Below are 27,783 nucleotides of genomic sequence, written 5' to 3'. Positions count from 1 at the left end.
CCGGAAGTCATTCAGCTCACTAAGACGTGATACCTTTGGGACTGGGGTGATGCAAAATGTTTTCCAAATCCTCGGGACTCTCCCCTGTTCCAGGCTCAGGTTGAAGATGCGCTGTAGAGGACTCCCCAGCTCCAACGTACAGGCCTTCAGCAGTTGTGGCAATACTCCATCTGGACCCACTGCTTTGCTGGCACGAAGTCTCCTCAGCTCTCTACTTACCTGGGCTGCTGTAATTGTGGGTGTGGGGAAACTCTCTCCTATGCTGGTATCAGCAGAAGGATGGGTGGAGGGTGCAGTACTCCAAGGTGAGAGTGGGTTAGGGTGGTCAAACCTGTTAAAGAAGTTGTTCATCTGGTTTGCTCTCTCCACATCTCTCTCGATGGTGGCACCCCGCTTCGAGCTGCAGCCAGTGATGATCTTCATCCCATCCCACACTTCCTTCATTCTGTTATTCTGTAACTTCTGCTCCAACTTTCTCCTGTACTACTCCTTCGATGCCCTGGGCTGGACTCAGAGTTCCTTCTGCACGTGCTTGAGCTCATGCTAATCACCGCCTTTATAAGCCCTTTTCTTCTGGTTCAAAAGGCCCTTGATGTCACTTGTAATCCATGGCTTGTTGTTAGCATAGCAGCGTACTGTTCTTACTGGAACTACAATGTCCATACAGAAGTTGATGTAGTCAGTAGTGCAGTCAACATCCTCTTCAATGTTCTCACTATATGATCCCTGCAGGATATCCCAGTCCGTAGTTCCAAAGCAGTCTCTCAGAGCCTGCTCTGCCTCAGGGGACCACTTCCTGAATGAGCGTGTGGTTGTAGGTAGCTCCCTCACTTTTTTGGTTTGTAGTGAGGCTGAAGCAGAACCAGGTTATGATCTGCTTTCTCAAGCGCAGGCAACGGGGTGGCGCTGTATGCGTCTTTAATGTTTGCATACAGTAGTGTCAATAGTCCTATTTCCCCGGGTGTCACAATCCACATACTGGGAGAAGGCAGGTAATGTTTTGTCCAGTGTCACATGGTTAAAGTCTCCAGCGATTAGCACAAGCGCCTCGGGGTGCTGCGTTTGTAGTTTAGCAACAGCGGAATGAATGATGTCACCCGCTATCTCCACGTCCATCCGAGGAGGGATGTAAACAATAAAAACAATGACGTGTCCAAACTGTCTGGGCAAGTAATAGGGACACAGACTTACAGCCAACAGTTTGATGTCCCTGCAGCAAGTGGAGATTTTGACGTTTACATGTCCATATTGCATTGTTGTACATATTTTGTAATTTGGTGTTCATGTTGTTATGTGTAACAATTTTGTCAACGTTTTCAGGCCTCCGTTCTGTCTTATTTATTACCAGCTGTGTTACCCAACCTTGCATAAGAAATTTTGTAAGATAATGGGAATCAGTTATAAGGGTCCTTCTACCCCAAGAGTCAAGTGCTTGTTTATCTGAGATGATTTTTCCATAGCAGGCAAACAGCTTGGAAGTAGAAGAGCAGTGGCACTTGGCCACATGAGAATACCAAGAAGGAAAACAGAATAGGCAAGGGTTTGCAAATGTTCATAAACATCATATTACTTATATTTCAGTACTAATGACTAATAACAGAGATGCAGTATGCACAGCTAATCAGCAACTCTACATCAGGGTATGCTAAACTGACGTAGTGAGTCTTCAGCCTGGATTTAAAAACTGAGACTGATGGGGCCCCTCTTATTGTAGCAGGCACATTCAACATCTTCGTGGCCCTGTAACTCAAAAACCAACCATAATTTTTCAGATTAGTAAGAAGGACCTTGGCTGTTTAAGGCTTTATATATTAAAAGGAGGATTTTGAAATATGCTCGAAACTTAACCAGGATACAGCGTAAGGACTTAAGAACTGGAGTTATGTGTTCATATTTTCTTGCTCTTGTAATAATTCTTGCAGCAGCATTCTCAATTAAGTGAAAACTGTGTAAAGAATGATTTGAGCAGTCACTTAACACCTCATTGCAGCAGTCAATCCTACTAGAAATAAATGCATGAATTAACGTCTCAGTATCCTGCAAATTTAGAAAACACCTTAATTTTCCAACACTTTTAATATGGAAAACACATGTCTTGGATAGTTTTGTAATGTGCGCTTTAAATGACATGTAAGTGTCAAAGATAACACCTGGGGCCTCATGTATAAACGGTGCGTACGCACAGAAATGTTGCGTACGAACGTTTCCACGCTCAAATCGGGATGTATAAAACCTAAACTTGGCGTAAAGCCATGCACATTTCCACGGCACCTCATGCATTGGTGTACGCAATTTCTCTGCTCGGTTTTGCAGACTGGCGGCACCCAGCATCAAAGCAGTGCTACTGTTGCTGTGTGATCACCCTTTCTTTCTTAGACCCACATTCCTGACGCGGCTTTATAAATACACTGAAATTACCTGCATATTGTTTATTAGTGTAATGTATCTGATTGTAATTAACCTATAGCAATACAATGGTCCAGGGAATAGCCATAGTATTCCAAATACCATAACTGCTTTAGCATTGTTACGCTCACTGCATCTTCTTCTTCTTTCAGCTGCTCCTGTTAAGGATTGCCACAGCAGATCATCTTTTTCCATATTACTCTCACTGCACCACTCGGAGTATTTATATCATTGTATCTGAGTGGGGAATCACAGCAGCAGCTGATCGGAAAGAGAATTATCGGTATACAGTTTCAAGCACACACTACCTCAGCCACAACGCGTCAAAGCCTTTCCTGTACGGACCTTGCGTTTCAGAAACAGTTTCATCCCAAGAACTATAAACGCACTCAATCAGTCCATCAAGTGCTTCTTGTAGAACTGTTTGTACTTATAAGTACAATTACCCCACTGTAAACTTGCACTACAGTTATAATATTGCACAACCTGCGCCACTTTATAAAGCGCGTATGATGACGATATCATTTTTAAGATGAAATGCAGCAAAATATGTTGCTTATAGTATACAGATAAAACTTTAACTTCATTTAAATAATCTGTATTGTTAATAATTAAACATGTGAGAACACAGTGCCGCAGCGCTAGCTAGTTCACGGATAGCTCCTGCCTTGCACTGTATTATTGCTGGTGCTGACGCGACACTGGAAGGATAGATGGATAGAATAATTAAACATGTACTACGAAGATATTTCAGTGTTCCTTAAAAGTTTTGAAGAATCGGCATTCTAAGCTTACAGATGGCTTAACGTCTATTACAGAGCTGATTGTGTGGCGATTGGGTATTTGGAGAAAGAAAAGTAAGGACAGGAATTGGAGGTTAGTACGTTTGAAAGAGACAGAACTTCTGAAATAAATTATTTCATCGAAGGTCGCACATGGCTCAGCAAGCCTCTTGCGTGAGATATGAACAATCACTGCGCCACCGTGTTCCCATGTTTAATAACATGCTTTCATTCCTGTCATCATGAAAAAGATATCACGTATACATCTTAGTATTTTAATTATTCAGAGAGCTGTAATATCACGAATGTAATGGATTCTGTGTCCTGTCGGAGAAAGAGAAAGAACGGAACCACGTAGTGATTCACACACATAGAGCACATAGAAGATCAAACACAGAACAAAGCATTTAACGTGCTACTTGAGAAACTAGTAAAATAAACGATTTTAAGATGAAGTTTATGATGTTCTACTTTAATGACAAAATAAACTACGTGATTAAAGTGTAAATTTCAAGATTAAAGTTGACATTTCGTGCTTTTTTCCCACTGTGTGCCTATTTTTTTTCTCTGTACCCTAATAAGCTTTCATATGACACTCCGACGGTCCGCTGCACTGTGCGACTTTGTGAACTTGAGCTTTCGAGTTTCTCCGACACTATGTCACTCGATCAACTTTCTTTTGTTGATTACACCACTGTTTAAACCAAGAAATAGTACGTTTTTCCTTTGCCTCCACTTGATATTCACTGAAATTCTTATATTTTCCCCCGTGCTTTTCCCATTGTCTTTTCACAGAAGGCTATTTATATCGATTTGCATATTCAAAGAGGCATAATTCTGGGAGGTGTTGGGGCGGGACAGAAGGCGCGTGCACGTGTGTTACTTTTCACGCTGATCGGGATTTATGTAGTGGAAGAATGTGAAAGTTTGCGTACGCACAGATTCCTGCATCTGGATTTTTCTGTGCGTACGCAGATTCCCGCTTTTGTGCTTACGCCATGTTATAGTGTGAGTTCTACGCACGGCGTTATACATAAGGCCCCTGGATTGTGGCCTAATTCAGCAAAACTAATGGTGACTCCAACTGAGTTAAATAATGACAAAATATTGTTGCAATCAGCAATAATTAACATTTTTGTGTTCAAAGAAAAGTAGTTCTCATCTATCAACTCCTTTAAGTCACTAAGAGAACTGTCATTTGGAGAAATGTCATTTGGTCTAAAAGAAACGTATAACTGAGTGTCATTTGCGTACGAGTGAAAATTAACACTATATTTCCTAATGACAGTTCCCAATTGTATTATCGTAGTATTTAATAATAATAATAAATTTTATTTATACTGCACTTTATATAAACAATCTCAAAGTGCTACAGAGTAAAATAAAGTAATAAAAAAAGACCTATGAAATACTTCAATAATAAAATATCTTTCTAAAAAGATAAGTTTTTAAATCTCGTTTAAAAACATCAATCGACTGTGGGGCTCTCAGGTAATCCGGGAGGGTGTGCCACAGTCTCAGCACCACAGAAGAAATTGTTTCCCTCTACTTACCCTTTACCTGTTCTCTCAAGGGTAAGTGTTCTCATCAAGTTTGTTATCGGGTTGGTCTACTGTTGCACTTTAAGATGAACACACATATACATAGCTATACGCATACACACAGACCCTAACCACAACAGTGCCCCATGAACAGAGGTGGGTAGAGTAGCCAAAAATTGTAAGAGTAGCGTTACTGCAAAATAATATTACTCAAGTAGAAGTAAAAAGTAGTCAACAAAAAATTACTCAAGTAAGAGTAAAAAAGTATTTGGTGAAAAGACTACTCTAGTACTGTGTAACTGTTTGAACATAATAAATGATTCATTTTTTACAAATGTTGTAATAAGACAGACAAAAATATAAAATAATGTGTAAATTCTGCTATTTCCAAATAAAATAAATAACATCTTTACAAAATAAAGATGCACAAATAACATAAAGTTCTAAATCTCAGTTTTTCACAACAAAGCTTTTGAAGCCAATACCTACTGTAGGTAACATGTATGTTTGAACAGTGCAAACTACTTACAGTGACAAGATATACTGTACAGTGACAGTTGTGGGAATATCCCAAAAAAACAAGTCAAAAACAAGATAAAGGTTTGGGGACCGTCCCCGTATATTGCCCTAAGACAATATTAATAAAAAAAAAAACAGATCAAAAGACTTTAAAGTTTGTAAAGCACAATTGACAGTTTACTTTGAGAAATGAGTCTTTTTTATACAGAAAGGATTGTGGGAAAAGGAAGTTGTTGGCAGGAAGTGATGTTAGAAGCAGGAACCGGAAATAACGTCATGTTGGAGAGTCAGAAGTGATGTGATTTTGGAGAGCTGGAAATGATGTCATTAAGGGTGGCCGGAAATGACATAGTGGCAGCCATTTTGATGCCCGGAAGTGGAGGCACTTATTTTTCTTCTGGTTTTCTGTGGAGAGAAGAGATCCAGGTAAGTACCACGTGACACCCATATCTCGCGATAGTTCACTCACCTTTAGGCTCTTTGACTGCCTCCTAATCGCACGTGTGTGACACAGTATAATACTGTATATTCACTTTGTGGGGTCCGCAGCTTCAAAAAAATAAATGTAAAAAAAAGTCCAGTTTCAAATCCATAAAGCCGTGTCACTCTCCGTAGGTGCAATTGCACGACCGTGGGGAGTTAATAGGTAGTTGGAGCAAGTCACACCTGCACGTGTGGGTGCGATCGTTCTCAATTGCTTCATTGGCTTTCTGCGGCGTGTGATTAAGGCCCATGGGGACGGGAGTGTATATATACGGGTCAGCACAAAAAAAAAGAAGGGGGGATCAAAGAAAAGGAGACAAGAAAAGAGTCTGTAGGGGACCATCATCGTCACACACTTGCCCTCCAAATAGCACAGCTGATAGAAAATAACATTTGAACAAGGCAGCTTGTGCACGTACAAGAAGTCTCACTTTACCATGACTGTCTGTGCATGTTTGGTTAAAATGTGCTTGTTCTTCACTCAGAGAAGTGATGGTTAAGCTTCAGCAGGAGTTGGTTCTCAAGGTTCTTGCAGTGAAGTTGTGACCGTTTAGCAGTGAACAGGAACCCCACATGACTAAAAGTCTCTCACAGGCTGCAGACGCAGGAAATTTGTGTGCGGTCATGTGACTGCATGGCTACGTCTGATTGGTGAAACGGAGTCATGTGATTATTGTTGCTATGTCTGATTGGTGAAACATAGTCATGTGATTATTGTTGCTACGTCTGATTGGTGAAACAGTCATGCAGCAGATCCACTGGCGACTTCTCTCTGGCAAAAATATAAGCGTATCTAATGTGTAAATGGAAAAAATAGTTGAGTGTTGCCCAGTGTAGCAGAGTAAGAGTAACGTTTCTTCTTCACAAATGTACTCAAGTAAAAGTAAAAAGTATGGTGCAGTAAAACTACTCTTAGAAGTACACTTTTTTCAAAAAGTTACTCAAGTAAATGTAATGGTGTAAATGTAACTCATTACTACCCACCTCTGCCCATGAATGACACACACACACACACACTGATTAACCTTTAGCACTTTAAACCACACAAGTGCTTTAGGAATAACCCAGCCTGTCACTCTCTCAGTACTTCAAGAGACTTACTTATTATCGGAACAAACAACATATGATGTTTTAATGATATCTCAGACCTATATATTACTTTTGGTCTACAAAAATACATTTAAACATACAAAGACTCAGCACTCTTGACTATAGGCCATGTATCAGCCAAGAATACTTTCTTTATGCACTGTTCCCTACTATTGAGTGGAGCTCCCACTTACAGCCAAAATAAATCTTGCAGCACAGAGGTAATGGCAAATCTCTGGCTGCACTAGGTGCTCAAAGAAATCTAACTTATTATTTCAATCACTCTATAGACATTAAGACAAAGCATAGAAAGTTAAGAGCAGCATGGTATTTATTATCTATACTAATAAAAGGCAAAGCCCTCACTCATTCACTCACTCATCACTAATTCTCCAACTTCCCGTGTAGGTGGAAGGCTGAAATTTGGCAGGCTCATTCCTTACAGATTACTTACAAAAGTTAGGCAGGTTTCATATCGAAATTCTATGCGTAATGGTCATAACTGGAACCTCTTTTTTGTCCATAGACTCTAATGGAGGAAGCGGAATCGCGTATCGCATCATCACGCCTCCTACGTAATCACGTGAACTGAAAACAAAGAGGAGCCCCAAAGAGCGCTGAAGAAAACATTCTCCGTCAACCCCCACACTCCCCCCGCCCTTCCGCACATCACGGCATTTTCGTTAATGAAGTGAGGTAATACTCCAGCTCCACCTTCTTCACAAGTTCGTTCACCAAATTATTTGTCAATTATATTTCACAGTAAGAATTTACAGCACAACTCAAACGCGAGAACGAAGGTAAATGACGTTAATTGTTGAGTGTCTTTTAATACTGTGTAAGCATACATATTAACACATGTGCAATTAAATGTGTGCATTTACGGGGTGATTTCTCAGGCTTAAAATCTCGCCTTTTATTAAAAAGTTAAATGCAAACTGTTTTCATTCTGAAGGTCACAAACCACATTGGATTTCAGCCGTTAAATGCGCAAAAATGTCGGTACACCAGATAAATAAGTGCAACATATTATCAGTTGTATTGTATCCTTACAATACATATAGAAATGTGTTAATCGTTAACTAATAGTATGGGATGGTGTTTTTCGACTCAGCTACAGATGCCGATATAGACCAGAACTGCTTTGGAAAAATATGAACGCCTTGGGGCCGATCTGGAAGAAGGTAGCGCAGCTCCTTGATTTAAACGATTCCATGTCTTGGTGGGTTTGCGTAGCTTATTGTCAATATCTTTACACCTGTTTTTAAGACTTATTGACTGAAACGGGCTTTCACGAAAAAAGTTAGGGGTTTGCTACAGGATACACCGTCCACAAGTTAAGGAAGTAAAAATAAAGGTATATATTTCTGTTTTATTTAAACCTTTTAAGTTTGTATGCATAGCCCCATTTGGCTGTTCTAGTTTTTTTTTTTTTTCTTTCTTCAGTAATATTTAATCTCCTTAAAGAAAAACAACATTTGCATTTTACTTTTTTTGTATCTCTGTAGTAATATTTTAGTGTAAAAGGATAACCAGCTCTCCAAGAGAAAACCTCAATGAAGAAGAAACAGTTTGCACTATCTAAAAAGGAGAAACCCTCATTTATAAAGGTTTCCTGCAGATGACTTACCTGAAAATAAATGAATAGTTCCTATGTGTATAATACATATTTATCTATTTGACTTATACCTTTATTCCAGCAACTTGCAACATCTGAGGTACAATTTGTTACATTACTTTTGTTTTTTGCAGCACAGGCAGGTGAAGTGACTTCCTCAGGGTCACACAGTGGTGTCAGTACCAGGATTTGAACTGACAAGCTCCGGGTTTGCTGAAATATTACTGAAGAAAGAAAAAAAACGAAAACAGGCAAATGGGGCTATGCATACAAATGTCCATCCATCCATTATCCAACCCGCTATATCCTAAATACAGGAGCCAATCCCTGCCAACACAGGGCACAAGGCAGGAAACAAACCCCGGGCAAGGTGCCAGCCCACCGCAGGGCGCACACACCCACACACCAGGGACAATTTAGAATCGCCAATGCACCTAACCTGCATGTCTTTGGACTATGGGAGGAAACCGGAGTACCCGAAGGAAACCCAGACAGACATGGGGAGAACATTCAAACTCCACGCAGGGAAGCGAACCCGGGTCTCCTAACTGGCACCTTTCACTGCGCCACCATGCCGCCCGCATACAAACTTAAAAGGTTTAAATAAAACAGAAATATATACCTTTATTTTTACTTCCTTAACTTGTGGAGGGTGTATCCTGTAGCAAAGCCCTAACTTTTTTCATGAAAGCCCCTTTCAGTCAATAAGCCTTAAAAACAGGTGTAAAGCTAAACTTGCAGCACCGCTATTCAATACACTTGCCTAACGCCTCTCCTAAGGGCAGATACTGTGGGATCTGAGCATCAGTCTAAGCACCAATCACAGGCCCGATTAGAAAGCGAGAAGCTGTGATTTGTCGTCTCCCTCCCATGTAACAATCACAGCCCGTGTTACAACGCACTATGTATGTATGTGTATATGTTGTGACAGTTTAAGGTCTCCGTGACCCCTTGAACCCTCAGACTAGACGTCAGACACCAGATAAAAGTCCAAATAATTTATTATTATTAATAATAATAATAATAATAAATGTGCACCTGCGGTGGGTTGGCACCCTGCCCAGGATTGTTTCCTGCCTTGTGCCCTGTGTTGGCTGGGATTGGCTCCAGAAGACCCCCGTGACCCTGTGTTCGGATTCAGCGGGTTGGAAAATGGATGGATGGATGGATGGATAAATGTGCACAAAGCACCCTCCACTCCACAATACTCAAATAATAATAATAATAATACACAATAACCAATCCTCCACTCCCAGACGCGTTGCCACCCTTCCACCCAGCTCAGCTCAGCGTCTGGGCTTTCCCACAGTCCTTTTATACACCCTGACCCGGAGGTGTTCCTGTCCAACAGTCCACAGTTCCTTTTTCCTTCCGTGTCAGGGTAAACAGTCCTTTTCTTCAACCCAGGAGCACGTCGCTCCTTCCTGTCACGTGACCGTGACGTACTCCTGGGTTATAGGGCACATAAGAGTCCACGAGCCCCCCTACAGCGACTCCCGGTGGCCCCCAAGGTATCCAGCAGGGCTGTGTATAAAAACTACATAGTCCATGAGGCCCTGCTGGAACTCAGGGCACGTCCACGCTGCTGGGAGAGCTTCTCCTGGCAGCCTGGGGGTGAGGGCCGGAGTAAAAAGCCGGCAATCCTCCACAATGTATATATGTATATGTGTGTGTATGTATGTGTGTATATGTATGTGTATATATATGTTGATATGTGTATATATATATGTATATATATGTGGATGTGTATATGTGTATATATATATGTATAAATGTATAGATATATGTATATGTAGATATGTGTATATGTAGATATGTATATATATGTATATATGTATATGTATATATATGTTTACATAACCTCTTTAACACATTACTTCTCCGCTGCGAAGCGCGGGTATTTTGCTAGTATGTATATATATGTGGATGTCTATATGTATATATATGTATATATGTAGATATGTGTATATGTAGATATGTATATATAAGTATATATGTTTATGCATATATATGTTTACATAACCTCTTTAACACACTACTTCTCCGCTGCGAAGCGCGGGTATTTTGCTAGTGTATATATATATGTATATATGTATATGTATATATATGTTTACATAACCTCTTTAACACACTACTTCTCCGCTGCGAAGCGCGGGTATTTTGCTAGTATGTATATATATGTGGATGTCTATATGTATATATATGTATATATGTAGATATGTGTATATGTAGATATGAATATATAAGTATATATGTTTATGCATATATATGTTTACATAACCTCTTTAACACACTACTTCTCCGCTGCGAAGCGCGGGTATTTTGCTAGTGTATATATATATATATATATATATATATATATATGTATATGTATATATATGTTTACATAACCTCTTTAACACACTACTTCTCCACTGCGAAGCACGGGTATTTTGCTAGTAGGAATAATAATAATACCACTGGAACAAAGAATAATAGAAAATAGGTACTGATAGGAAAGTTTGGATATATATAGTCTTTAGAAAAACCTACGAAAAAGTTACAGATGATAAGGATGAATGTCACAGGCGGCTGCTGATCTAGCACTTGTAGTTGCACATGATGCTTTTCTGACAACCAGTGACATCTTCGTCCGTTCTTCTTCCTCCCTCCTTCCTTACTTCCTTACGTCCTTACTTCCCTACTTACTCCTCAGACGAGGCATATTTATTCTAAAGTTTCATGCCGTGGTTTCACAACACATGAATGTTCCATGCACCTGATTGGCTGGCTGTCAATATGATGGATGAATTTTGCTCAAACTCTTTAATCTATCTTTTCCCAGATAATAAAGTTTTTTGATATTGCCTCATGTCCTCCTTTCCCAGGCTGTAAACCAAATTGTTGTTCCAGATGTCCATCCATAAAGTAATCAATAGTGTGAGGCATGGCTCAATCTTCCTTTCCCAGGCTGTAATACCAATTTAGCACTATGCTGTGAACAACTGTTATAAAAGTGAGGTGTAAGGGAAGAGGATATGCCTTTTTATTATAATGCCTCCTACATCTGAATTCATCTTGTTGGGATTGAGCAAAATATAATAATAAAAATACAGAGAATAATTTGTAGATTTTATACACTATAACACCAGTGGGAGCATGTAAAGTGAAAACAGTAAAGGTCTCAATACTGAGCACTGCAGAACACAATATCTAATTTCTGTGTATAATGATGGAGTACTGTCAGCACATTTCTGTACATACTGGAATTGATATGATAAATATGAACTAAACCAGGCAAGGACATTGTCTGTAAGTCCAATGTGAGTTCCAGCCTATGTATTAAAATAGAATGGTCAGTGTTGTCAAATGCTTAGCTTAAATCTAACAACATAATTACCTTTTTTAGAGCATATCAGAATATTGCAAACAAGATATGTTTGTGCTGTTTCTGTACTATGACTGGTGCAGAAGCTAGATTGGAATTTCTCAAATAAGCTGAGACTGAAGCTGACTGGCAACTACCTTTTCAGGTATTTTAAACATAAAGGGTAAATCTGAAAAGGGTATATAATTATTAAGTGTGCATGGGTCTAGGACTGACTTTTTAAGTAATGGTTTCATAATTGACACTTTGATTGCATTAAGAACTACACCAATCATTAGTGAGCAATTAATAATGCTAAGAACAGGTATTGCAATGACATCCATTTAGCTTTTTAGTAGTTTTGTTGGCACTGGGTCTTAGGGACAAGTAGTAGGTTTAATTTTAAAAATTAAATTTAATAAAATAAAAAGATACCTGGAAGTCTGCTTGGAGTTTGCAAAATGGCAACTAAAGTACTCTCAGACTGTAAGAAACAAGATTCTCTGGTCTGATGAAACCAAAACTAGCATCATTTCTGAAGAAAATTATGGCATTAAAAACACCTGTGCAGTATTATTACAACTGTGAAGCATGCTAATGACAGTATCATGTTGGCGGGCTGTTTTTCAGTGGCATGGACGAGGAGACTAGACATGGCTGAGGGAAAGCTAAAAGGAGCAAAGTACAGAAAAATCCTTAATGAAAACCTGGTCCGCATTGTGTACCTTGAGTTTACCTTCAAACAGAATAAGCACAAAGCACAGGACAACACTGAGTGGTTTTGACAATGTTCTTGAGTTGCCCAGCCACAGCCCAGACTTAAATCCAATTAAGTATCTCTAGAGACACCTGGAAATATCTGTCCAGTGATGATATTCATGAAACCGGCAAAGCTTAGGAGGATCTGCAGAGAAGGACTGTAGAAAATCACCAAATACAGGTGTGTGAAACTTGCTGCATCATACCCAAGAAGATTCCAGGCTGTAATTATTGCCAAAGGCACTTCAACTCTGTACCAAGAAAATGCTCTGAATATTATGTGTCTTTGTTAGATTTCAGTTTTTTTTATTTTTAGTACATTTGCAAAAAATTACTAAAATCTAGTTTTTGATTTGTCATTTTATGGTATTGAGTGTTGCTTGATAATTTTTAGCAGAAGGCTGCATCATAGTAAAATATGGAAAAAAAAAGTGAAGGGGTCTGAATACTTTCTGAATTCACTGGATACATATTAATTTACTATATTGAACATTTCAACCCAAGGATAATACGTTTTAAGGAATCTGATAGTAATAGTCCTTTTTGTTTCACTGTCTAATTTGGCCATAACAGTTATTAAATTGTAAAAATTGAAGTTAACATTTCCAGTATGTAAAATAGCTGCTCCTGACTCTCAACGATAGTGAACAGCAGCAAATATTTAGGAATATCGAACTATACTGTAGTTATGGATAAAGATTACTTAATTAACATACATTAAAAAGGGTTATCTGAGATTTACAATAATTTGGCTGTAAATCATTCACCCTGGTGCCAAAACATAAATCTGGCCTTCCTAACTAAATAACACAAACACCTGATGCATCAAAGTGCTCTATAGGTGAACAATGTACATTAGTCCTGATCAGGTCTTCCACTGTATGTTTAAACATAGCAAACAGTTTAATTTTGTTACATTCTTTACTGATTTTTCAGCATTGTGCCCAAAAAGCATTTAAGTTGAGAAAGCTATTTAGATTGCCAACTCCTCTCTTATATTGTCTGATAATATACCAGAACAAAAACTTTATTACACTAACAGCATATAATTCCTTACTTTTGTCTGCAGTTAGATACTGTTAGCCCTCAGGGTCATAAATAGAAGTAATGCAGTATATGTGTTACATAGAGGGCCCAATGAAAGTCTGTACAAATAGGCACCATCTAGTTGTCCGGGCAATGGTAAAAATGAGTTGCACAAATACATACCACCTGCATCTGAGTCTCTGTTTCAATACAGCCTACAGAGACTGCATTCAGACTGCAGTTATAAGTGACTCAGTTCTGATTTCTTCCTCATGTCTGATATTTTGTTTGACTATTTTAATTAACATTACAAGCAATTCAAATCCAAAATGATTGTGTATCAATATATATGCACAATCTTCAAAATTAGTAAAAATAAAGCAACTTTAACAGACAACCACAATTCCAGTGGCATGCTGAATTTAAATTGTTTACAGTAAAGGACATCTCTGAATTCATTAGCTCACTAGTGATCAAAGATGCTTTGAATGGGACAATCATTGTCAGATCTGAACCTAGAAACCTTAGGATATGAGAGAGCAGTCAGAACTAGAGGGAACAAGATGTGGAGGAGTTTAATGCAAAATAGTTATTTGACAATTTCAGAATATTGAGGGGTACGTTCAATTATATCAATTGTCTAAGTGTAAGACTAACTTGGAAAAATAAGCATTTCATAGGCAATGTTTCAGAAAATATGGCTGTATTGGTAGGCATTATTTTATTTTATATTTTTCTAAAACCATCAAATCTTTATCACTTGAGCCGAAAGGAAAATTGCCCTTTAAAATCTGTACACAGAGAGTAAGGCTCGATAATTAAGTATGAGAGTGGCATCTCATATACGCATATAGTGTTTGACAAGCACCAGAAAGAACAGCCAAGAAACTATTCAAATTCATCAGTAACTTTCAACTGGAGTAAAAGATGACATCTGATGAGGAGAAGTAACCAACAGAGCGCAGCATGTGGTGAAAGCTTACAACCTGTGGTTTCCTGGTGATTCATCTAAACACAGAAAGTATGGAAGCTACTGCAGAAAGGTATAAAGGTGAAATCAGAGCTGAACATTAGTTGCAGGGTAGCGCTGCTGCCTCAAAGTAAGGAGACCTGGGTCTGCTTCCCGGGTCTTCCCTGTGTGGAGTTTGCATGTTCTCCCCGTGTCTGTGTGGGTTTCCTCCGGGTGCTCTGGTTTCCTCCCACAGTCCAAAGACATGCAGGTTAGGTGCATTGGCGATCCTAAATTGTCCCTAGTGTGTACTTGGTGTGTGTGTGCCCTGCGGTGGGTTGGCGCTCTGCCCAGGGATTTGTTCCTGCCTTGCGTTGGCTGGGATTGGCTCCAGCAGACCCCCGTGACCCTGTGTTAGGATATAGCGGGTTGGAGAATGACTGATTGACTGACATCAGTTGCATCCTTTCTCTGCTCACCATGGGCATATTTATATGTTGTGTGTCAGCTAGCATTGTACAGTTCAGGTTTTTGGGCTGCCAAAACAGAGAGCTTCACCTGCCAAAAATGCTTAGTTAATTGAAGAGTTGTTTGGGAAAATATGTGATTTGGAGAATCGCTTTAGGAAGTTGATAGTGATCAGGCAAACCAAAAATTGCATCAGCTTGGTTTGTTTAGACAATTCAGCTACTTCTGATTCAGCTTGTCTCTCCAGTTGCCACTGTAGTCAGTGGACGGGCAAAATCAACAGCACTAATTTAGTCACAGGGCAAGAGGGTAACAGTGAGACAGGGGTCTAAGAAGTCAAAATATAGTCCCTCAACACCCAGGTCACCAGTTTAGACCCAAACAGATTCTCAGCACTTTGCAGCGTGCCTGTGGAACCTGAGAACACTAAAGTGCTCATAATTGGTGATTCCAGGGTGCAGAATGTTAGGATTCCAAACTATGTAAATCCAGCAGTTTATGATAAATGCCCCCCATGGGAGAAGGTATCTGACATTGAGGCTAAATTGGATCTTCTGGCCAATGATGAAGTATCTAGTGATATTTATTTCTAATGATATTTATTTACAGCAATCTGAGGCATTAAATGGGAAATTCACCTCTCTATGCACCAAAACAAAAAGAGAATGTTGGAATTTAATTGTGTCTGGCCCCTTACCAAGGTTATGTAGAGGGGATGTGATTTATAGGAGACTGTGTTCCCTTCATTGCTGGTTAGAAACCTGGTGTGCAAATAAAAGCATAGGCTTTGGAAACAATTGTGATAATTTTTGGAAGGAGATCTTTAGTTTTATCCCAAAATATGGCAATAAAAATGCCTGACTGACTGATAAGAGCACCATCCAGGCTGCAGTCTTGTCTTCTTAAATCACAGACTTGTTTTTACCACCTGTTACTATTTTGAAGTTTCACTTAATATTTCAGAAAAGGAGTGGAAGCAGCCATGCACTGAGCACACTCTGTCTCCATATGTTCAAAACACTTAGTCATTCGACTTAAAATCTTCTGTTGAGTGCATTTAACTCATTTAAAAGTATCCAAAATGTTTCCAGAGAAAGATTCAACCTGTGAACCTTGCAATCTAGCTCCAACCTCACTGGGCCACATGGTTTGGGCATGCATCAAATTAGGCATTCAAAGATTTTTGTCCAAAATGATCTTATCAGACAGTCTTGGTGTCACAATCACTCCTAACCCATTAACAGTTGTTGTTGGTGTACTCCCAGATTGGCTTAAAGTGGAGAAGGACAAGCAAATTGTAATTGCCTTTACCTCACTACTGGCACTTAGACTTACTTGCTCAATTGGAAGAATCCCACCTCATCACTTTTAAGTCAGTGGGTAACTGATGTCCTATACTATTTGAAATTGGAAAAAATCAAATTCTCACTAAGATGTGAACTGTTCAAAACTTTTTAAAAATATGGCTGGATCTAATCAACAACATTTTAGAATAAGCTTCTATATTGGGGAAAAGGATTCTCTTTCTTCCTTGCTGCTTTTAAAGATTTGCTTTGTTCATTGGTTTCTTCTTTGCTGCTTTTAAAGATTTGCTTTGTTCATTGGCTATCCTTGATTTCTTTTGATAGATAGATATTATTGTTTTTCATTTATGTTAATTAGTTTCTAGTTTGGCTTTGATGTATTTGAACAAATATGTGTCCTCATATGGAATAGTTCTGAATTTAGTGAGTGGTATAATCTATTCTTGCATTTTGCCTTGTAGTTTGTACTATTGTATTTATTTCTGAGCTGGCAATAACAAATTGGCCATCTAGCAATGTGAAGAAGATTTCTCGTGTTCTGTTATGTGTATTGTATTTACTCCATTTTTGACACCCATTGCACACCCAACCTGCCTTGAATTGCCCTTCTCAATATGTCTTCCATTTGGGAAGAAGAATTAAGAGTTTGTATTTTTTTTTCTTGTCTTCAAGACAGGGGGCTGTCAAAAAACAGAGCCTGTTAAAGCCAAATTCAGACACCCCTTGTGTAATTTTGGAGTATACAAGAAATAAATTCTTATATTGACTCACAACAAAGCCACATTACTCCAATAATTCATAGCAGTAGAGTACTTGTACCATGTTAGCCATACTTTGATACAGGAGAAAGTAGGGTGAAATGACACCTTTTATTGACTAACTAAATAGATTACAAATGCAAGCTTTCGAGGCAGCTAAGGCCCCTTCATCAGACAAGGTTACCTTAGCTGCCTCGAAAGCTTGCATTTGTAATCTATTTTTAGTCAATAAAAGGTGTAATTTCACCCTACTTTCTCCTCCAATAATTCATAAAATTAAGTCTCATTCTTCTCACCTGGCCCCATGTACTCTCTGATGAAAGCAGGCATACTGATGTGTTACATTCCATTTTGGACAAAAGTACTTATCTACCTTTTGTAGCGTTACACCAAACTCCTTTTTTATCTTTTCAGTAAACAAAAACATTCAGAAAATATTCTTTTCTTCACTGTAAATTGTATTAAATCAAACAACTCCTCTGCACATGTCCAAAACATTTTTTGAGTTTAGTAGGAGTCCTGTTTCTCATATTGTTGCTACCAATCCAATTGTTCTGTCAGTTTGTCAACTGAACATTTTGGTGGTTTGGTAATCTTTGTCATGCCATTATTTTCTTCTTTTCCTTTATTATTACTATTTTTAGTAGAAGGTCATGTGTACGAATTGAAGGTCAAGTTTTTACTGAGTGCCGTTTCCAACATTCACAACCAAAAAACATGCAGAACAGTCTGCATTGCAGTAGACTTTTACACCTGGCTTAATATTTTGCATTGACTAGACTAATATTTAACAATAGTGAATGGATATTGGTGATTAGACTTTCGTTCTGTGGTTGAAAATGGATGATCAGAGCATAAATGAACCACTGGAAAAATTATTGAAAAATTAATAAATACACTGTAATAGTTATTTTACTATTAAAATGTATCATCAACATTATAATCAATATTATTTCACTATAAAAGTTCATAAAGAAGAATAGATAGCTCGCACAAGTCTCTGATGTAGTGGTGTTCTTTTTCTTTTTTTCTAAACTGAATTTTCAAATGAATTATTCCAGCCATTGTGGTGCATATGCTTAGAAGGCTGTAAGGTAAATGCATGATTGCGATTAATAGTTGGAGTACTGCTTTTCTGCTGTGCTGGGGCTGGATCACATCTTGCCTGATGCATATATGAATAATGCATATTTAAAATTTTTGTGTTAGTTGCACCACACCAAATTAGGTATACCTATCTATCTATTAGGATGACCAAATTTTGTTTTTCAAAGAAGAGACCCAGGAAGATGGGTATAATCAAAACTTGCATCTATGTAAAATAGATCTTTATTAATTTTTCTAATCTAACAATTTAATCAATATAAATGTCTTAGTTTATATTCAACTACTTAGTAAATGTTTTAAGGACTTGTACATTTGCTGCTTCTCTTCCATAACAGCAAAAGAAGAAAGACACAAAAATATTCTAATATTACAGTTATGTGTGTTGTAAATTAGGAGAAACCCTCTATTTGTATGGAATGATTACAATAAAATTAATAAATAAAATTAAAAAAAAAAAAAAAAGAAATGTGTGGCTGGAAAATTAAATTTGGAATGTATTTGTTCATAGGATGCAAAGATGTTGTCTATATAAAGATCTCTAAGCAATTTAATCAGTGGTGGCCTATATATGGACAATTTTAGGGATTTTATAAATACCAGCCATGCCGCTATTTTAGGTTTCAAAAAAAGACATTGCTAGGAAAAAAAAGAGGACAATTGGTCATCCTATTTGTTTTCATGTATATATTTTTTTATATTACTAATAGATCAACTCTCATTGTATTGTGAAAATGAAAAAACGGTCAAAAACAGATCCTACTTACATCTGTGAGGATTTTTTTTCTGTATTTCATATTATATAAATACACCTAGGCTACAGGCCCATTTCAAGTGGCTTTCAGAGGGGCAAGTGGGAATGTAGTCAGGAGTGGAAATGAAACCTTTTGCAGGACTGGGAGGGAGTGTGAGGGAGTGGGTGGAAATGGAATTGAATTTAGTAGGACCGAAAAATCAGTACAATGCAGATCTTTATTCCACACATACACACTGCCAAGCAAAAACCCTGTTACTTTATGATACTACTTCGCAAATAGCACTGCAGGACAATAATAACATTATTCTTATCCTCCTTAGCAATTATGTTTACCCCCAGAAAAATGTGCCAGATGTGTCATTTTTTTTTCAACAAGAAAAAATGTTATTATGTTTAACAGAAATGTGTAAATATCAAATTGTCAACATTTTCGCAGTAGGAACGGTATGTTTAGTGTAATGCTGTGCTGATGTACAGTACATTTAGTATACATGTTTCTTGTTATATATTTTGAAACAGTCACCAACACACACAGGCACTGCTTGAGCAGAAGATCAAAAGAATCAAAAGATTTTTTTGTAATACAGGGTAGAATGTCAGTACCTGACTCGAATGATCAACACTGCCCGCTGTGTTATTATAACCTACTACAGAACCAGGCTTAGTGACTTCTATATTAGTGACAGCGGTTCAGTTGTACTGTTCCATGTGCATCAATTTTTTTTTTAAGTAAAATCTCATGCAGTTCAGTTTAGGGTACATAAATCGTCCATCATTATACAGTAACTTTGGTCAGGCTAAAGATCCACCAGTGACAGCACAGATGATGTAGTGATGTTGTATTGACTATACTTGTCATCCCACTTGGTCCCTCTACTGGTTTAAAGTATAAGAGTTGTAGATGTATCCATAGCTTGCTTTACACAGCATGTAAAACTTGACACTGAATCATGCCTGTGTGGATGCAATGTACTGTATCTACAACAGCTTTCCCTTGAAATTACTGAGACTTTTGTCACACCTTATGCATATTTTTTATGATTGCCTTATATACATCCTACTCTTTGTGCAATTTCAGTGTTGGGTGATTAGCTTCCTCAAAGTAATTGTTATTAGTGAAATGTGGCTATTTTATAATGAGTGAAAAATTACACTCACTCATAACTTTACCGAAAATGGGTGCCTGTAACAACAGGTTTGTGAACCAGTACCATTTTTGGACAGGTTTACCCACTATTCTTTGCAGTTTCAGGAGACCGATAAACACCAACATGCCATCTGCAATGACACCTTTAGAATTTTGGACAATGAAGTATCTGCCATGCTGACTTTTATACTGTTCTGCTAGGGATGCCACGGGTCATGACCTCTAGGACGACGACTCCCCGCCAGCAAAAAGTTACTGCATCAAAGGAACAAAAGTACAAAATGGCCATACCCATTAAAAAAATATCAGACCTAAGTAAAAACTTTTAAAGGAAAAAAAAAAAACATCACACCACAAAAGACAAAGACTGCTGCATGTTAACAGCATTTTGACTGAGGTAGCCAAATAACCACTGCTGCTGACATTTGAAAGTTCTTTAAAATGTGAATTTAAAGCAATTGTAATAACAAAAAGAAACTCAGAAACATATTACTGTATAAAAACATTATAACACAGAACATCTCGCTGAAGAAATAAAATGTAACATGCCCCACATTTGACCTAACAGCAGAGAAACTTGTAAAGTTCACCAGTCATATGTGAATCACTAATTGTAGAATGTCTTTCATTAAAAAGATCATTTGTAAATTATTTTTTTTCTCTGCTTTCCCCTAAAATCCACCTGTATTTATCTGTAAATACACAGATCAATTATGCTGAGGTTTTGATCAGATATTTTCAAGACCTTGAGGGTCATCATTGAAAAAGCTTGGAAAGCACTTGCAGTGATCTGAAAAAGACCAACTAGGATGCATTAAGATTTATTTATTTTTAGTGGGGACCCCAAGAATGCACCTAGCCTTGGCCCGACTCACGTACACTCCCTCACACAGTCAAAGAAGCAAACAACAATAAAACAGAAATTGATGGATGTATCAAACAATGACAAATGAAATCTAACTACACAAACTAAGACAATCCCACTCTAGTTCCCTTTCTAGCAAATACACAATAAACATGGTATATCCTGATGATGAAGAGTGATGGGATCCGGAGCACTCCTTCTACGAAGGTCGGCGAACAATACAATTCAGTCCTCACGCAGCAGGCAGACACCAGACAGTTCATATGCGCGAATAGGAGATAATCCAGGACAAGAACAACAATCCTAAGGCAAGGAACAGGAAGACAAAGCAGACGGGTAAATCCAGACACAACACAGCCTCCTCTCTCTGTATAACCAGCCTCCTTTTAAAACTTGCACTGGCCTTCTTGTCCCCAGCAGCCCCTGCACACTTGGCAGGCGTCCAATCAGAGCCACTGTAGGGACTGCTGGGAGATTACGTTTTTACTCCCCGGTAGCACTGCTACACACTGATCTAGATAAAACAATAAAGTAGTAGTAATGAACAAATTCTTTAAAATATCAACAACAGTTTGCCAAGAAAAAAAAGAAGAGCCTTACTGGTGAAGGCTATAATAGATACAATTTCAGTGCTCAAAATATTTATGACATTTTCAACAAAAATTTGAAATCACTATTTTAAAAATAGTGCCCTTGGCCAGTTCTAACTTAATATGATATAAAGTAACTGTTGAAAACTGCTAAATAAATATGAAACTCAAAATGAACTAAATAAAAGTATGTAACTTATATAAATAAAAAAGACAGAAATGTTAAATGTGTTACTGTTACAGTATCACCTATGAAAACAATTACACAAATCACAGCATATTTGTGAATTAATGAGACATTATAGCATTCTGCCACTATTAAAATGTTTCATTTTCAACTGCCTCTTTCATGTAGTTAAGAACTGTGCAAATACAGTTTTAAAGACATCTTTTCATACTGGGCATGTTGTAAAAAAGAATTAAATTAGGTGGAAATCTGTTCTTCACTTCAGTATTTTCCAAACATTTATCTGACAATTTATTTTAACAAGCTGGCTTAACTTCAGGGTTCCATGGGGATGAATTTGTGATAACTGCAAATGATGTACATCTTTGTACCCTTTGCCACATATTTTGCTATGCATTTTAAACAATCTAGTGCTATTATTTTTCTTACTACATGCAGTATTATAGGTGTCCAAGTCAAAATCAATAGGTAAACCTCTTCGAGCAGTTGTGGCAGGAACTGAAGAAAGTCACGTTCATGCCTGTAAATTGACACATGTTCCTGAATTGAAGCTACTGTTCAATTAATTCACTTTGTAATTGAAGGCAAAGTTAATTCAAGTGAAAAAGATATTGGCATAATTCTTTTTCATATATGTGGTATTATTCATTCCACAAAAAGCTGTACTTCTTACTTACTATAACTATTGATTTTTTTAACACAACTGTCATATGATCATGTTCACTCATTAATATTTCTTAACTGAAACATTAATTATTATGTAACCTACTCTTACAGACAGATTTATACTAACATTTATAATAGTGAGAACAAGTTTTTATGCTGCAATGTTAGATGCAGGAAAATCACTAACATATCACTCAAATCTTTTCCTTTCCAAAGTTAACACAAAAATTTATTGAAACTGGAAATTATGATTTTGAAAGAATGCTGATATCTTGAACTGCAACTGCAAGGTACTTTCAGATCTCCATTAAATATGGGACTCAATGACACTAAATCTATTACAGCCTTGATTGTTACCATATTTGTTGAAAAGTTCTTTCAGCCTCTCGTCATCCATATCTTCCCCAAAATTCTTGATGTAAACATTGGTGAACTCCTTGGCTTTTGCTCCCAGCTCTGTTTCCCGTTCCTTTCGAGATTTGAACCTTCCAACAAACCTTGAATCAGCAGAAAATAAGCAAAATCATAACAAGCCAAAGAGCAAAATGCTCTTAATATGTAAAATGTGATGTATAAATCGCCCTGTTTTGACAGTATAGTTCAAACAAGAAGATTGTGCTTTATAATTAATGAGTTAATCTGAATACTACATCTTATCTACTCCCACACCTAAATGAAATTATCATTAGCAGCATCCAGTGACAACTATAGGATACAGTATTAGTATGTTATTTTAAGAGGATGCCATCATCTATATGCTGCACCGATCACTCTCCCACTTGGACAGAGGCAGTGGTGCTGCAAGAATTATGTTTCTAGACTTCTCTAGCGCCTTCAACTCCATCCAACCTCTGCTCCTTAGGGACAAGCTGACAGAGATGGGAGTAGATTCATACCTAGTGGCATGGATTTGGAGTATCTTACAGACAGACCTCAGTATGTTCGTCTCAGGAACTGAAGGTCTGACATTGTGGTCAGCAACACAGGAGCGCCGCAGGGGACTGTACTTTCTCCGGTCCTGTTCAGCCTATATACAGTGCATCCAGAAAGTATTCACAGCGCATCACTTTTTCCACATTTTCTTATGTTACAGCCTTATTCCAAAATGGATTAAATTAATTTTTTACCTCAGAATTCTACACACAACACCCCATAATGACAATGTGAAGAAAGTTTACTTGAGATTTTTGCAAATTTATTAAAAATAAAAAAATTGAGAAAGCACATGTACATAAGTATTCACAGACTTTGCCATGAAGCTCAAAATTGAGCTCAGGTGCATCCTGTTTCCCTTGATGATCTTTGAGATGTTTCTGCAGCTTAATTGGAGACCACCTATGGTAAATTCAGTTGATTGGACATGATTTGGAAAGGCACACACCTGTCTATATACTGTAAGGTCCCACAGTTGACAGTTCATGTTAGAGCACAAACCAAGCATGAAATCAAAGGAATTGTCTGTAGACCTCCGAGACAGGATTGTCTCGAGGCACAAAACTGGGGAAGGTTACAGAAAAATTTCTGCTGCTTTGAAGGTCCCAATGAGCACAGTGGCCTCCATCATCCGTAAGTGGAAGAAGTTTAAAACCAGCAGGACTCTTCCTAGAGCTGGCCGGCCATCTAAACTGAGCGATCGGGGAAGAAGGGCCTTAGTCAGGGAGGTGACCAAGAACCCAATGGTCACTCTGTCAGAGCTCCAGAGGTCCTCTGTGGAGAGAGGAGAACCTTCCAGAAGGACAACCATCTCTGCAGCAATCCACCAATCAGGCCTGTATCGTAGAGTGGTCAGACGGAAGCCACTCCTTAGTAAAATGCACATGGCAGCCCACCTGGAGTTTGCCAAAAGGCACCTGAAGGACTCTCAGACCATGAGAAAGAAAATTCTCTGGTCTGATGAGGCAAAGATTGAACTCTTTGGTGTGAATGCCAGGCGTCACGTTTGGAGGAAACCAGGCACCACTCATCATCAGGCCAATACCATCCCTACAGTGAAGCATGGTGGTGGCAGCATCATGCTGTGGGGATATTTTTCAGCGGCAGGGACTGGGAGACTAGTCAGGATAAAGGGAAAGATGACTGCAGCAATGTACAGAGACATCCTGGATAAAAACCTGCTCCAGAGCGCTCTTGACCTCAGACTAGGGCGACGGTTCATCTTTCAGCAGGAAAACGACCCTAAGCACACAGCCAAGATATGAAAGGAGTGGCTTCAGGACAACTCTGTGAATGTCCTTGAGTGGCCCAGCCAGAGCCCAGACTTGAATCCGATTGAACATCTCTGGAGAGATCTTAAAATGGCTGTGCACCGATGCTTCCCATCCAACCTGATGGAGCTTGAGAGGTGCTGCAAAGAAGAATGGGCGAAACTGGCCAAGGATAGTTTTGCCAAGCTTTTGGCATCATATTCAAAAAGACTTGAGGATGTAATTGCTGCCAAAAGTGCATCGACAAAGTATTGAGCAAAGGCTGTGAATACTTATGTACATGTGATTTCTCAGTTTTTTTATTTTTAATAAATTTGCAAAAATCTCAAGTAAACTTTTTTCACATTGTCATTATGGTGTGTTGTGTGTAGAATTCTGAGGAAAGAAATGAATTTAATCAATTTTGGAATAAGACTGTAACATAACAAACTGTGGAAAAAGTGATGCGCTGTGAATACTTTCCGGATGCATTGTACATCGCACTTCCAATACAACTCAGAGTCCTGCCACATGCAAAAGTTCGCTGACGACACTGCTATTGTGGGCTGCATCAGGAGTGGGCAGCAGGAGGAGTATAGGAACCTCATCAAGGACTTTGTTAAATGGTGCGACTCAAACCACCTACACCTGAACACCAGCAAAACCAAAGAGCTGGTGGTGGATTTTAGGAGGCCCAGGCCCCTCCTGGACCCTGTGATCATCAGAGGTGACTGTGTGCAGAGGGTGCAGACCTATAAATACCTGGGAGTACAGCTGGATGATAAATTGGACTGGACTGCCAATACTGATTCTCTGTGCAAGAAGACTGGCATCCTTCAACATCTACAATAAGATGCTGCAGATGTTCTATCAGACGGTTGTAGCGAGCACCCTCTTCTACGTGGTGGTGTGCTGGGGAGGCAGCATTAAGAAGAAGGACGCGTCACACCTGGACAAACTGGTGAGGAAAGCAGGCTCTATTGTAGGCATGGAGCTGGTCAGTTTGACATCCGTGGCAGAGCGACGGGCGCTCAGCAGGCTCCTATCAATTATGGAGAATCCAATGCATCCACTAAACAGTGTCATCTCCAGACAGAGGAGCAGCTTCAGCGACAGACTGCTGTCACTGTCCTGCTCCACTGACAGACTGAGGAGATCGTTCCTCCCCCAAACTATGCGACTCTTCAATTCCACCCATTGGGGGGGTAAACGTTAACATTATTCAAAGTTATTGTCTATTTTTACCTGCATTTTTATTATTCTTTAATTTAATATTGTTTTTTGTATCAGTATGCTGCTGCTGGAGTATGTGAATTTCCCCTTGGGATTAATAAAGTATCTATCTATCTATCTATCTATCTATCTATCTATCTATCTATCTATCTATCTATCTATCTATCTATCTATCTATCTATCTATCTATCTATCTATCTATCTATCTATCTATCTATCTATCTATCTATCTATCTATCTATCTATCTATCTATCTATCTATCTATCTATCTATCTAAGAGTAATGGTGACTGTTCAGATAGTCATAGTGGTGAAAGGAACACAGGAAGCATACGCCACAAACAGTGGCTGGAGTTGTCTGACCATGATCTCAGGCAACTCCTAAGAAAATTGAAAAAAACAGCAAAATTGCAAAGGAGTTGCTGAATTACAAAACAACTGCACTGCAAGGAGCAGTAGAAAACTAGCTTAGATTTTGATAGAATGTTATTATAAGTCATAAAATCAATTAAATAATTTACATTGCAACGAGAACCCATCTAAAAGTGTTCTTGCGCTGTACATGTTGTTTACAGATCCTCTTTAGACTTCCCCAAATATACTGATTTAGGGGGGAAAAATGAATACCTCATAAAACAAACTATAATTTACTTTACAGTTTTAAATTATCTCCAACTATCTACAGGTATGTTCCTGTAAACTTTATGCTGCATCAGAAGTAATGAAAGCATGAAATGGTAAATTACTCTGTTTTAATGATAGTTCTTCCATCCAATGAAACACTTACACTTTACGATCATTTAGCAGCATGCCATTCATTTTGTCTATTGCCCTGTCTGCGGCCTCTTGCGTCTCAAAATGAACAAAGGCATAACCCTTGGAGCCATTATCATCACACACCACCTGCACATACAGAAAAAAATGTCTATTAAGAATAACCTGCTCTATGTTTAAGTAGAAGACAGGAGAACAAGGAATGAACTCAAAGAGAAGGTTAAACACGTTAAACAGCACCCATAAAAACTTTCCAGAATCCCAAACATTATTTCACCACTTCTGGACAGAGATGAGGGATTTATATCCAGTGACTCACTGGACACATCTGAATTCTTCAAAGAACTGATACAAGTACGATTCTTTTGGGATTTTGGTCCATGGCAATTTAATTATAGTGTGCATTTCCTAAAGATTTACAGTATTTTTAGCCACACAGTCATAGTGCAAAACTCCCATGGAAATTAACTATTAATGTTAAGATTTGGCCTCTGGCTTGCTACTAAAAGTCACTATATACCCTGTATATATACTACCTGTCCCCTATAAAAAACAGGGGCGAGAATGTAGCTGTGATCTGGCCAAGCGAAAGGTAGGTATGCTCCAACATCAAATGTTGCCACTGTATCTGATCGTGTTCAGCTCTGAGGGGAGAGTGCCCCCCACGTATGGGAGATGAGCATGTGGCTGTGATATCTCTGCCAATGAGCAGGTACCCTCAAAAACACATGTAGCTGTGATCTCTCTCTCAACAACGTCAAACGTTACTCTTTAACAATCATATGATGATGTCTGCTGAACAAACAGGTATCGCTATCAAAGCAGAGGCGAGAGTTAGAACGACTTGAATGAAGGTTGGTTCCGCTCATCTCCCTACTTCTGAGGTTCCGCCTTCCACTTCTCTTGGCCCGCAGCCAGTCTTTCAGATTTGCACAAATAAATCAGTGCCACAACCGAATTATAATACTTAGCGTGATGAGAGAAGTTGCAAAATCAACCGGAATTTTCAAGCAAATTATAGATGAAAACTTGATCTAAATCCTTTAAGTAGTTCACTCATGAACAGTGGACAGACATACAGACATTGGATTTTATATATATAAAAAGGTTAGTGGTTTTTTAAATTGAGGATATGCTGCTATTATTGCTCCCATGAGCTTCAGCTTATCTCAGTTCCCTTGCAGACGAGCTGTGAACTTGAGAGATGTTGTACTCCGCTGGTAGTACTG

The 27,783-nt window shown here is 38.5% G+C and overlaps 1 protein-coding gene across 2 annotated transcripts in view; it reads right to left on the bottom strand.

Moving 5' to 3' along the window:
- The window catches only part of pabpc4 (poly(A) binding protein, cytoplasmic 4 (inducible form)), a 139,680-nt gene that overhangs the window by 56,864 nt on the left and 55,033 nt on the right, over positions 1-27,783 (bottom strand). For both annotated transcript variants that reach the window (XM_028818810.2, XM_051936329.1), the window contains exons 3-4: positions 26,568-26,683; positions 22,722-22,861 (exon numbers count right to left, since the gene is read on the bottom strand). In XM_028818810.2, coding sequence (XP_028674643.1) covers positions 22,722-22,861; positions 26,568-26,683 — 256 coding nt within the window. The remainder of the gene's footprint in view (positions 1-22,721; positions 22,862-26,567; positions 26,684-27,783) is intronic.

This window comes from Erpetoichthys calabaricus, chromosome 14 (assembly GCF_900747795.2).
Source record: "Erpetoichthys calabaricus chromosome 14, fErpCal1.3, whole genome shotgun sequence".
Taxonomy (NCBI): domain Eukaryota; kingdom Metazoa; phylum Chordata; class Cladistia; order Polypteriformes; family Polypteridae; genus Erpetoichthys; species Erpetoichthys calabaricus.
Note: the sequence above shows the minus strand (reverse complement) of the source record. Positions and strands in the feature narration are given on the sequence as shown.